Genomic DNA, 11,195 nt, shown 5'->3' on the forward strand with positions numbered 1-11,195 from the left:
CCTAGAGCATGCTTAGAATGCTAAAGTGGCAGATGGAGGAGGAAGCCCACAGTCCTCCAGGAGATAAGTTCTAAACGAAGGTCACGTTAGGGAAAAGACGGACAGAAAAGGTCAGAATGGATAAGCCTAGTACCAAGTACCTGAAAAGGGAAGATGTACAACATTTCAGTGAGAATCCTTTAGATTTAAGACGGTAGACGTGGATGGAATCTAAAATAGGAAAGTGCATTTTAAACCTGATAGCACAATGTGGAGAAAGGCTAGAGCATATAATTGGAACACACATATTCTAGAATGGAGACTGCCCCTGGGAGGAGAATGGAATCTAGAACAATGCCAAGGATGTGGCTGGAACCTAGAACACACCTAAAATAGAATTTTAGTAGAGAATAAGCAAGTGCTGGTTTCTAAACATTCAGAACACATGTGAAGAGAAGGTGGGATCAGAATTTGGTTTGGGGACATTATCAAGACATTTGAATTCCCCTGGGGAAATGCATGCCTAGAATTTAGCATCTAACCTAGAATTGAGAACATACCGTGGGCGAAAACAGAAGATACTGACTGAGAGCATTCTAAGATTAAGAAAGAACCTAGAACATTGCAAGGGCACAGTTTAACTGGAAATACAGAAGACAGTAGGTAGGTTCTGGGTCATCTAATGAACCTAGGTCACAGAACACATTTAGAGGAAAGCGTGTATGTTTAGTTCATCAGCCTGAGAAGATATACACAGAGGATGGGACAACATGACACAAACATCATGATAGGGTGCTGGAAACATCTCAAGAAGAGAGAATATCTGGGAATAGAGAAGAGAAAGCCCAGGGAGCACAGTGCCTGAGATGATATGGGGATGAGGCAGGGATTTGTTAAGGACACTAAAGTTGTCAAGTTGACGGGGGACCTGGTCCCCTAAGAGTAAGAGCTAACGGGCTGATACTTGGTGGGGGCCTGGAATTCTGAATTGTTGTGGAGATAAAGGACAGTGAAAGCTTGGAGCCTGAGTCCTTGTTGGGAAGGAGGGTTGTGGCAGATGGCTTTGGTGGGCAATACATAAGCTGGGTTCTGAACTCGGTCCCTGAGGGGATGCAGGACCAGGGACAAAGCATCTAGGTGTCCAAAGGGGAAGGTGGGCAGAAGCCAGAGAATTGCATTAAGAATTGCATTCCAAGCCGCTGAAAGGGAGAGTGTCATGGTGCCTGAATCCCTAACCAGGCAGATACTGGGATGTGGGGAAGCTGGATATATTTGCCTGAGGGGCACAGAGGCTGTTGAACTGGGTCTCTAAAGGGGGCAAGAGCTGGGGAACGGGATTCCCAGGTCCTGAGCAGGTGGGGGTTACCAGCTAGGGCCTTCAGTTAGACGGAATGAGCACAAGCAGGGCTTCCAGAGACAGGTGGGAGCTAGATCCCTGGATGCCAAGGTCCCTAAGGTGGACCAGGAAGGAACATTCAGAAGCCCCGACTCCTAAGAAGCAGCTGGGGTCCCAGAAACCTGGGGTACTGAGGACGGGCCGGGAGGCTCGCCAGCAGAACCCTGAGGCTCGGGCGCCCGGGTTGGAGAGGGCCCCGGGTATCTCCGGGTCAAAGGCGCGGCGGGGGGTATTCCCCACGGCGCCGCAGGCGCCCCCTCCCCGGCAGCAGGAGCAGCAGGAGGTGGGGGAGGTGAGGCTGCCGAGTGCGCTGACCATGGACAGCTCCAGAGCGGGCCTGAGTCCAGGGCGGCTGCCGAGCCGGCCTGGACCGAGGGAGGATGCTGGCTGTTCAAGCCGGAGGCTGGAGATGGGCAGACCGGGTGCACGAATAGGGGACTATGCACACCCGACGGGGGGCAGCTGGCCCTGGCTGGGGGTCTGGCATGCCACAGCAGGTGTCTGGAGCTCCCGGGAATGGGCCGAGGAGGAGGATGTAGGTCCAGAGGGGGCTGCCGGGGCTGTACTGGGAAATCCAAGCTCCTGGGCCCTGGACGAGGCGCCAGGCGGCAGTACGCCTGGGATTCTAGGGTTCGGTTGGGGACTCTGAGAGCCGGGAGGGGCACGCCTGAGTCTCTGGGGTTGAGCTGTGAAATCTGGGCTCCAGAGCCCCCGGGGATAAAGAAGGCAGTCCAGGATCTCGGGAAGGAAAGGGAGGGTCGGCGAGGGGTCCCCGGGGTGGGTGCTGCCAAGCGGGCTGGGCCGGGCTCTTACCTACCTGGTCCGCGGCGGTTGCGGGCGGAGCTGGGCTGCAGGAGGGACGTGGGGTGGGGTGGGGGGACCGGGCGGGGCCCCTGGCGGCGGCCGGGGCCCGGATCTGTGGCTCCGGAGCCCTGTCTCCGCCGCTCGCGCGGGCTCCGCGTCTCTGGCTCCGGCTTGGGCGCTGGGGACCCCCCCTCCCCCTCACGGTCTCACAGCCCTCTACCCTAAAATAGCCCCCTGCCCCTATCACCGTTCAGCCTCCCCCCCGCGAGACCGCAGCCGCCAGATCCAGGGGTGCCCACCAGCGCCCCCCAAATCCCACCTCCCCCCCAAAAAAATTCCTCCTCCCCCCCCCCAACAGCTCCCGTGCGGTCGTGGCCCCTTTAACAGGAGACTGACAGACGGCTCTGAATGGCCAATGGGAGACGTCGTCGGAGCCGGCCGGTGGCTAAACCCCGCCTTCGCGCGGACTGGGAGGGGTCGCGCGGGCGGAGAGCGGAAGGCGGAGCTCAAGGAGCGCCGGCCAATAAGTGCGCGGCGTGAGGCGGCTGGGGCGGGAGGCGGAGCCCGGCAGGGGATGATGTCACCTGGAGCTAGTGGCGCGCGGCGTGGAATGCGAGTTGCGACCCTAGATCCCGGAGGTGGCGTGCGCCGGCCCTAGCGCCACACGGGACGCGAGGGCAGGACCGGCGGTGAAGTGGGAGTAAAGGTTGGATTTTAAGACGGGGGCGGCTCCCGGAGCCACGCGCTCAGGCTGGAAAGTGGGGTGAATGCCGGGTTGGCGGGTGCACCTTTTTCTGCACCCCCTGCGCCCACCTCGGGAACTGCACACGGCACCCCCCACCCCGCACGCTGATGAGCCTGTAGGGCTCCCCTGTCGAACGAAGCTAATGGTTTGCTCCGCCCCGCCCACACAGAGCCCGCCACAGGCTCTGCAGCTTCTCAGGACTCCTCTGTCAGACCAACTACAGAAGGCGCTTGGCCTTCGCCCAGTCTTCTCTTCAAGGCTAGGGGGCGTTGTCTTCGGTTGTGACCCCGCACTTGGACCCGAACAGGGTCCTAGCCTCCGCCTTGGACTTATGCCTAAGAAGCGGGCCAGCCTCCGGCTTCAGACCTTGGGGGAAAGTCTCTACCTCTGCTCTCAGACTCAAAAGCGTTTCTTGCGGGCCTGCTCTAGACTTCAGCTTCTCTCTCTCCCCCACATCCCAAGACACTCTAACCGCAGGAGGCAGGACAGATGCACAGACACTCAGTGAGGATCAAAGATCTTTAAATAAGGAGCCGGTGACAATAAATACTGTACAGGGAAGGGGGCGGGGTGAGGGTCCAAATACTGTGGTTTCAGCCTCGAGACTCCAAGGACCTGCAAAGAGGGTGAAGAGATGGGAGCCAAGCTCAGGGGAGGGGACCTGGGGAGGCTTGGGAGAGAACCAGGCCTGGGGTTCCAGAGCCAAGGGCCCAGGGAAGTGGACTGAGGAATTCCAGAGAGTAGGCTGCAGATCTCGAGATGACAGTGAGCTGGGAGTCCCCATGGAATGTAGCCAGAATGGCTTGTGAGAGCCTGGGTCGGGGTCAAGGGTCAGAACCCCAGGGAGAGGAGCCAGGGCTGGGGGTAGCCATGAAGGTCCCCGAAATCACTGGCCTGGCTTGGGATTCTGGGGATAAAGGAGGCAACGGAAGCCCCAGGGGTGTGGTGGCAAAGGGCTCACGAGTAGCTCTGGTGCTGCTGGCGCCGGCGGGCAGAGCGCATCTTCTCGAAGCGGGCCTCCATCTCCTCCAGCACGCGAGGCGTGTAACGCACCACCAGCTTCACCGAGCCCTGGGCTGCCTTCAGCAGCTCCACTGCCTTCTCGTGCTGCTCACCCTCAACGCTCTGCAGGGCAGTGCACAGACACCTGGGCCTGGGGCCTACCACCCTCCCCCAGCCCCAACCCTGGAAATGGGACCTACTGTTGGTGGGCCTGGTGCCAGCCCAAGAGGTCAAGGCCTCGTGGCCTCAGGGGAGAGTAATTATTTTTGGCTCAGTGTCCAACCTCAAAACCTTGTCATGTCGGGGACAAGCCCTATCTGCCCTCCCTCACTAAGCCAGAACTCCAGGTCCATCTTTATCCCCCTCCATCCCCAAAGCCTGCTAATCCCAGCCCTCTCCCTCTTGTTGTTTCCCTCTTCTTTGCCCCCACCACCCTGGCCCCAGCTCAGGCCTCCTCCTCTCCCTGGTCGACTTTTACCTAGCCTTCTTCCCAGAACTTTCTGGCCTCTAGTCTCTACCTTCAATCTGTCCCCTGTAGAGTCCCAAAGGGATCCTTCTACACCTCCAAGCTGAGCCTATCCATCTCCTCTTCACAGCCTTCCCAAGGCTCCCCAGAACCCTTGAGACAAAGTCCCAGCTTCTCAGGCTGGCCCTCCGGCCCTACGTAGCCGACCCCCACTACTGATCCAGCTGTGCTGCCGTCTACTTCCAACTGCAGTGATTTTAATTAACCACGTGCTCCACTCCTCCACTAGACCTAAGCCCTTTCTGTTCAGCTCAGAGGAGTGCAGAGTCCCAGCGCCTACCTACAATACCCTTAGCTGCTAATACACTTCTCTACCTTACCTTATTTGCCTGGAGAACTCCTCCTCATCCTTCAAAACCCAACTCAAATGTTCCTTTCCCTGCAAAAACTTCCCTCATCTACACTGGTCTGGTGAGAGCCACATTTGGGCTTCTGCAATGGTTTGTGCTTCCTCATTATGATCTCCCCAGATTAGGACTATTCCAGTCAATCTCCCTCACCAAGAAGGGAGTCCTTGAACATAGGAGCTGAGGTAAACTTCTCTCAGGATCTGTAGTGGCGCCCAGCACGCAGTACTCTATCATTGCATGTTGAATGAATGTGAAAAGCAGGGACTGTGCTACCTGGAACAGACTGTGAGCCCAGCCTCAGTCCCCACTCACCACACCATTCACTGACAGCAGCTGGTCCCCACGCTTGAGGCCTCCATGGCGGTCAGCCACACCTCCAGGGATGACACGGGAAATGTAGATGGGGGAGTTCTGCTCCTTGCCCCCCATGATGTTGAAGCCCAGGCCCTCATCTGTTTTGGGCAGCTCCACTACTCTGGGATGTGCGTGGCCCTCGCTGGCTGTGAAGGCAGCCACTGTGGCCTGGGGGAGAGAAAGCATTGGGAGGTGAGGGCCATTGCATGGCTTGGAGCGGGGGCGGGGGGGGGGGAGGCAGGCGGGTCAGGGGGGAGGATCTGGGCCAGGGAGAGCAATTTGGATCAGATTGCTTTCCCCACACAGGGGACACCTGCCACAGTTCAAACAAGCTTGCAACTGTAATGAGTCTCTCTTAATGCAGTCTGGATGCTTCAGGCATGTCGAAGAGAATGTCTCCATTTGGTGTTAGTGTACCTTCAGTAGTCAACTCTTGCCAATCTCAATTTTAAAAAAAAATTTTTTAAATTTATTTGACAGAGATCACAGTTAGGCAGAGAGGCAGGCAGAAAGAGAGAGAGCGGAGGAGGAAGCAGGCTCCCTGCCGAGCAAAGAGCCCGATGTGGGGCTCGATCTCAGGACGCTGGGATCATGACCTGGGCCGAAGGCAGAGGCTTTAACCCACTGAGCCACCCAGGCGCCCCCAATCTCAATTTTTAATAGAGAAAAACAAGGGCTGGAAGAAGCTGAGAGCCTCCAGGAAGCAGCAAGAAACAGCATACAACTAGAGTTTGATAAGATTTCAGTGTTTCGGGGCACCTGGGTGGCTCAGTGGGTTAAGCCGCTGCCTTCGGCTCAGGTCATGATCTTAGGGTCCTGGGATCGAGCCCCGCATCGGGCTCTCTGCTCAGCAGGGAGCCTGCTTCCTCCTCTCTCTTTGCCTGCCTCTCTGCCTGCTTGTGATCTCTGTCTGTCAAATAAATAAATAAAATCTTAAAAAAAAAAAAGATTTCAGTGTTTCGTGCTATTTCATTATGTAGGTGTTAAAGGTATCTTCAGGGGCACCTGGGTGGCTCAGTGCGTTAAAGCCGCTGCCTTCGGCTCAGGTCATGATCTTAGGGTCCTGGGATTGAGCCCCGCATCGGGCTCTCTGCTCAGCGGGAAGCCTGCTTCCCTTCCTCCCTCTCTACCTGCCTCTCTGCCTACTTGTGATCTCTGTCAAATAAATAAAATCTTTAAAAATAAAAAAAAAAGGTATCTTCATGTCAGGTATGCGGCAATAGTTTCCATTTGAAGTTGCTAAAGATGCCTTTAAATGACATTTAAGTACAACTTAAGGGATTATAATGTCAGTAAATAATAGTAACAAAAGCTGGTACACGGCTTTGGCAAAAATCACGTAGGAAGAAACGGGCATGACTGACTTGAGGAAGTTACTAAGCTAGACCAGGCGGTTCGGTGGATACCATGAGTGATGGCGTAGGGGGCACCTACCTTGGCTGTGGCGTGGGCCCGGATCTCAGCACTGCCCGTGATGTCCAACGTGTCGTAGAGCTGCTCATACACCTGGTGAAGACGCCGTAGTGTCAGAGAACCACCGGGGGGGGGCTCGCTCCCCTTCTCCCTTCAGCAGAGTCCAGACCCGCAGATCCTCCCACCCAAGGATCGGCCCCGCCCCCCGCAACCCGGAGCCCAAGGAAACTACAACTCCCGAAGAACCCCGGAGCTGAAGCGCGGGCTCCCCAAGGCGGGCCGGCCCAGCCGCTGCTGGGAGGCGTAGTCCCTGGGCTCTGGGCAACGACTGGGACCGCGGCCGCCCGCTTGTGTCCGGCGCCGCGCTGTTCTCACCTCCCGGATGGCAGAGCAGAAGCGGCTCTGAAGGACTCGCTGGAGGGCCTGCAGCTTCTGCGGGGGCAGTTCCCCGCTGCGCTGGAGCCGCTCGAGGAGCTCCACAGCCCGGGACACGTCTGCGGGGCGGGGGCGGGGCGCAGAGACAGAGTCAGAGACTCGGATAAGCACGGAGCGATGCGGCCAGAAACCGAGTAAGGGCGAGCGCTGACAGATCCCAGGAAAGACAGCCGAGTCCCAGTAGGACACCCGCAGAGTCGCCGGGGGCAAAGGAGACTGCGGCTGCAGTCCTGCGCCCCCGGACCCCCAAACGCACACAGGAAGGGCTGTGCGGTGGGCGCCGCTCCTGGGCCCGCTAAGCCCACGGACCCTTCCACACCCACAAACAGCGGCGCCCCGCCCCGCCCACGCCCGCTCGATCTGCCCGCCCACCCGCCGGGGCTTCGCGGTGGAGGGGCGGGGACCGGGGTCCCGGACGCGGGCCGCGGCGGGTGGGCAGGGCCCCCTGGCGCGCTTACCCCGCTCCAGCCCCAGCGGCTCCACCAGCGCAGCCATGTCTGCGCCGCCGCCGCCGCGAGCCGCCCGCCCGCCCGGTCTCCGGCGAGGAGGGCGGGGCTGCTCGAGGCCACGCCCCAGACGGCGGGCGCCCCCTGCGGGGGCGCGGCCCTACTTGCGCTCGGATCCCGGCGCCGCGGCCGCCCCACCTGCTGCCACGCCTGTCTGGCGGCCCAGCCCACGGTTGCCAACCTTCTGTCCGCTTTGCGACCCCTCCTCTTGCAGCTTGTATGTACCTCCTTCCGTTTCACTGCCCTGCCCTCCACACCTGTCTCTCCGCTTTCTCTTTTTACCACGTTCATCGAACAAACGTTGTTAAACATCTGGATACGATGGTGAGCAGGGCAGACAAGCCCACTCCCCTTAAGGAATTTAGTCTATGAGGAGGGGAGGTAGACTACCAACTACGGCTATGATGAGAAATCAGGAGTGAGGAGGTGTTCTAGGGCCACTGACTAGTCCTTGGAGGGAAGATCATCGGGACGTGGGGCGCGAATCATTTTCCAGCAGAAAGAGCCCGCGAAGTAAAAACTAGAGTGGCTTGTGAGGGTGAGAAGGTAGGCGGGATCCAGGTTATACACGACCTTGTTTTTAGCATACACATGACGACCTTGGACTTCATGGTAACTCCTAAGAGTTAAATGTGATATTCAAATGCATATTTTAAGATCCGTGTAGCCAGAGTGTAGGGACTGGATTGGATGGCAGCAACAGAGGAAGCAGGGGGACCAGCGAGTAAGGCTCCCCCAGCAATCCTGTGATGACTTGGAGGAGGTCAGGAGACAGGAAGGAGGACAGCTGGACAGATTTGGAAATGTCTGGCCCTGTCTTAGTGATCGGCTGTGTTCATTAGCTGGCGGCAAGGTAATATACAACAAAGAGAACCTAGGGCTGAGTTCCTGAAACTTCTACCATTTCAAAGTTAGGAAAAAGACAAAGAATAGCAGGAAAGTGGGAGGAAAACCAGGTGGGAGGAACTGTTAATAGAGTGCTTTCAAAAAAGAAGTGGGCAGTGGTATCACATACGCTAGAGAGGCCAGAGAAATGTAGGAAAGGTGGAGAAGATTGTGGAGAAGGCTGACTGTTGCCTATCAGCAGGATTAGCTGGATGGGGAAATGGAATCCTGAAAAGGACTTTTGCCAAGTGAGAGGACTAGAGCAGCTATGTCTATCCCTCTCCGTAGTATCTTTCTCTCGTTTTAACAAGTTTAATGAAAACAAAATCAAACACAGAAGGGCTAATATCGAAAAGTATGTCCTGGGTGCCTGGGTGGCTCAGTGGGTTAAGCCACTGCCTTCGGCTCAGGTCATGACCTCGGGGTCCTGGGATCGAGTCCCGCGTTGGGCTCTCTGCTCAGCAGGGAGCCTGCTTCCCTCTCTCTCTCCCTCTCTGCCTGCCTCTCTGTCTACTTGTGATCTGTCAAATAAATAAATAAATAAATCTTTAAAAAAAAAAAAAAAGCATGTCCTAAGTGTCCCCGCTGCAAGAGGCAACAACTTATGTTTTGCTTATATATCTAAGTAACCTGTTTCTCAATTCTAGGTGTTAGTAATATATTACGTATTGATTTTCTGCTCTTACAACCTTTCCGCTCTCTTCCCATGGTAGTTTTATGCTACCAGTTTTTAGGAAAATCAATAAAGTGCTCACATGGTAAGTACTGACTGTTTACGAGAGGGCCTAGGAGTGTTCTGTGATGACATTTCCTTTCCTGAACAGCTTATTACAGTCTGCTTTTCTTCCACGACATTCCCAACTTTTCAAACTTTCCATCACTGCATATTTTATTCAGTCCTTTTTAGCCGGGTTTACAGAGGAATTGACATGCATCACTGCAGCAGGTTAAGGGGTGCGTACAGCACGATGGCTTGGTTTATGTACCTTGTGAAATGATAAATGCCACCCATTCAGCGACTGAACCTTCTTTATTCTGAAAGTCCTTGTGAACCTGAGTCAGAGCACTGACTCCAGCCTGGACTAACCGCTCTCTAGAAACTGCTATCCTGGTGTTTTTTCCCCTCACTGCTCTGAAATGGATCCTGTTTCCTCTCCTGTAAACCCTTTGTTTTGGTGACATGTTATCATTAACTTCCTTAAGAGATTGTGAGGTTCCTCTTACTTTCAAGAAAGTTTGTCTCTTTTCCCCGTTAGAATTTCTAATGTGTTGTTAACAGAAACATTTTGGGTTATGTAGTATATGAACTGCAAAATGCACCTAAATTCTTAATTTGTTATTTTCAGTTCTAAAGTTTGAAAAAAAATTTCTTTTAAAGATGGCAGATCTCCTCAAAGCTCTCCATCCTTTCCTTGTTTCATGAACCTGTGTTATTTCACTCTCTGGTAACTCCAAACAGCAGAATGCCTGGGTCTGTTGGCTACTTCTCCCTTGGTTTTCAGCAACTCAGGTCTTCTTTCTAGAAAACCTAATGGTTTTGAGTAAATGCTGAGCATTGTGTACTAGAAATCACAGAGGCTCTTGAATTAGATCTTCCCCCAGAGGGCTAAGTCCTCTCCCAGCAAGGAGATCACCTGTAATCCCAATGGGTCCAGTTTCAGATCTCCACAGAGATGCCCTGCATGGCCACCGCAAGTGCAAGTGTGCAAGTGGCTGCTACCACCTCTGCTCAGCTCGCTAGCATCCAGCTACTGCTTTCTGATGAGCCCTTTGTGGGCAGGTCTTACACAGACAGCAAGCAGTTTAGCAGCTGGCAAATGTCTTGAGGGAAGGCTGCCCATGGAACTGGGGGCTCAGCGGCCCATCTGGAAATTCTGCCCTGAAGTCCAACCTGTGCGGTCTAACCTGTGTGAATTCAACTCAGCGGACTGCCACTTTCTGAGTCTATTCCCCTAGGCTCAAGTGGCAAATGCCCTCGGGGAGCACGGGAGAGCTAACAGGTTCACCTGTGTGCTTTCCTTTTCTTAGGCGTCACCCTCCAGCCAAGCTCCCCAGTACCTTCCGCAGATTTTGTCCGGGCTTCGTGTAACCTGCCTGTGCCATGCTAGCCCCAAACCCTGCTCTTCACAGCCAATTCCAGAAGCGCAGGTACAGTATCTGGGATATCTATGAGCGTATACTAACTAGAGGCACGGAGTTCTCTTTTAGTCCCTAAATTCTTCCTTCCAGAACCAGTTTTTTCATTTAGCTTGTGGTCTCCTGCTGCAGGATTTTCTCCATTGGCTGTCATTTTTGCATGCTTAGGTAGAATGAGGCAGTTAAAAAGCATAATCCTTGTGTCAGTCAGATCTAGCGGACAGGCTGCCTCTGGGTTATCAGGCCAAGTTTACCTATAGACAGAAAATCCTCAGACACAAAAATAGGTCCTGTATTTGCCTACGCAGGAAATGTCCAGCTCCTAGGCATCCCAAGGGCTGAAATGGAGGACAGCCGTTCTAGGCATTGATTCTGGAGTCTGCTACACTTGTATTTGCAGCTGTGGTCTCAAGCCCCTCTGGGGTTCTGTGAGATTCACCGGCTTCCTTCTCAAGGGGTCACCAGCCTGACGTGTCCTCACCCTCTGGAAATGGCCACAATCTCAACTGCTGATGGAAGCTCTGCTGGACTCTTGTTAATCCTCCACTGGCACTGGAAGCCAGAAGTAAAAATACTCATGAACTTGCTATCGTTAACCACAGGCCCTTTGTACTCCCCACCTTGTGCAACTGCTCTGTGGCACCCCATCTTCTCCCTCTGCAGC

General features: G+C 55.0%; 1 protein-coding gene across 1 annotated transcript; it reads right to left on the bottom strand.

The window, feature by feature from the left end:
* Positions 1–3,429: 3,429 nt before the first annotated feature.
* LIN7B (lin-7 homolog B, crumbs cell polarity complex component) lies at positions 3,430–7,504 on the bottom strand. Its single transcript, XM_044256912.1, has 6 exons — positions 7,463–7,504; positions 6,945–7,063; positions 6,591–6,662; positions 5,115–5,324; positions 3,886–4,049; positions 3,430–3,539 (listed from the first exon to the last, which is right to left on the bottom strand). The coding sequence occupies exons 1-6, from the start codon at positions 7,497–7,499 to the stop codon at positions 3,518–3,520; spliced, it is 624 nt and encodes a 207-aa protein (XP_044112847.1). The 5' UTR covers positions 7,500–7,504; the 3' UTR covers positions 3,430–3,517.
* Positions 7,505–11,195: the final 3,691 nt, after the last annotated feature.

Source organism: Neovison vison, chromosome 7 (genome assembly GCF_020171115.1).
Source record: "Neovison vison isolate M4711 chromosome 7, ASM_NN_V1, whole genome shotgun sequence".
NCBI classification, from domain to species: Eukaryota; Metazoa; Chordata; class Mammalia; order Carnivora; family Mustelidae; genus Neogale; species Neogale vison.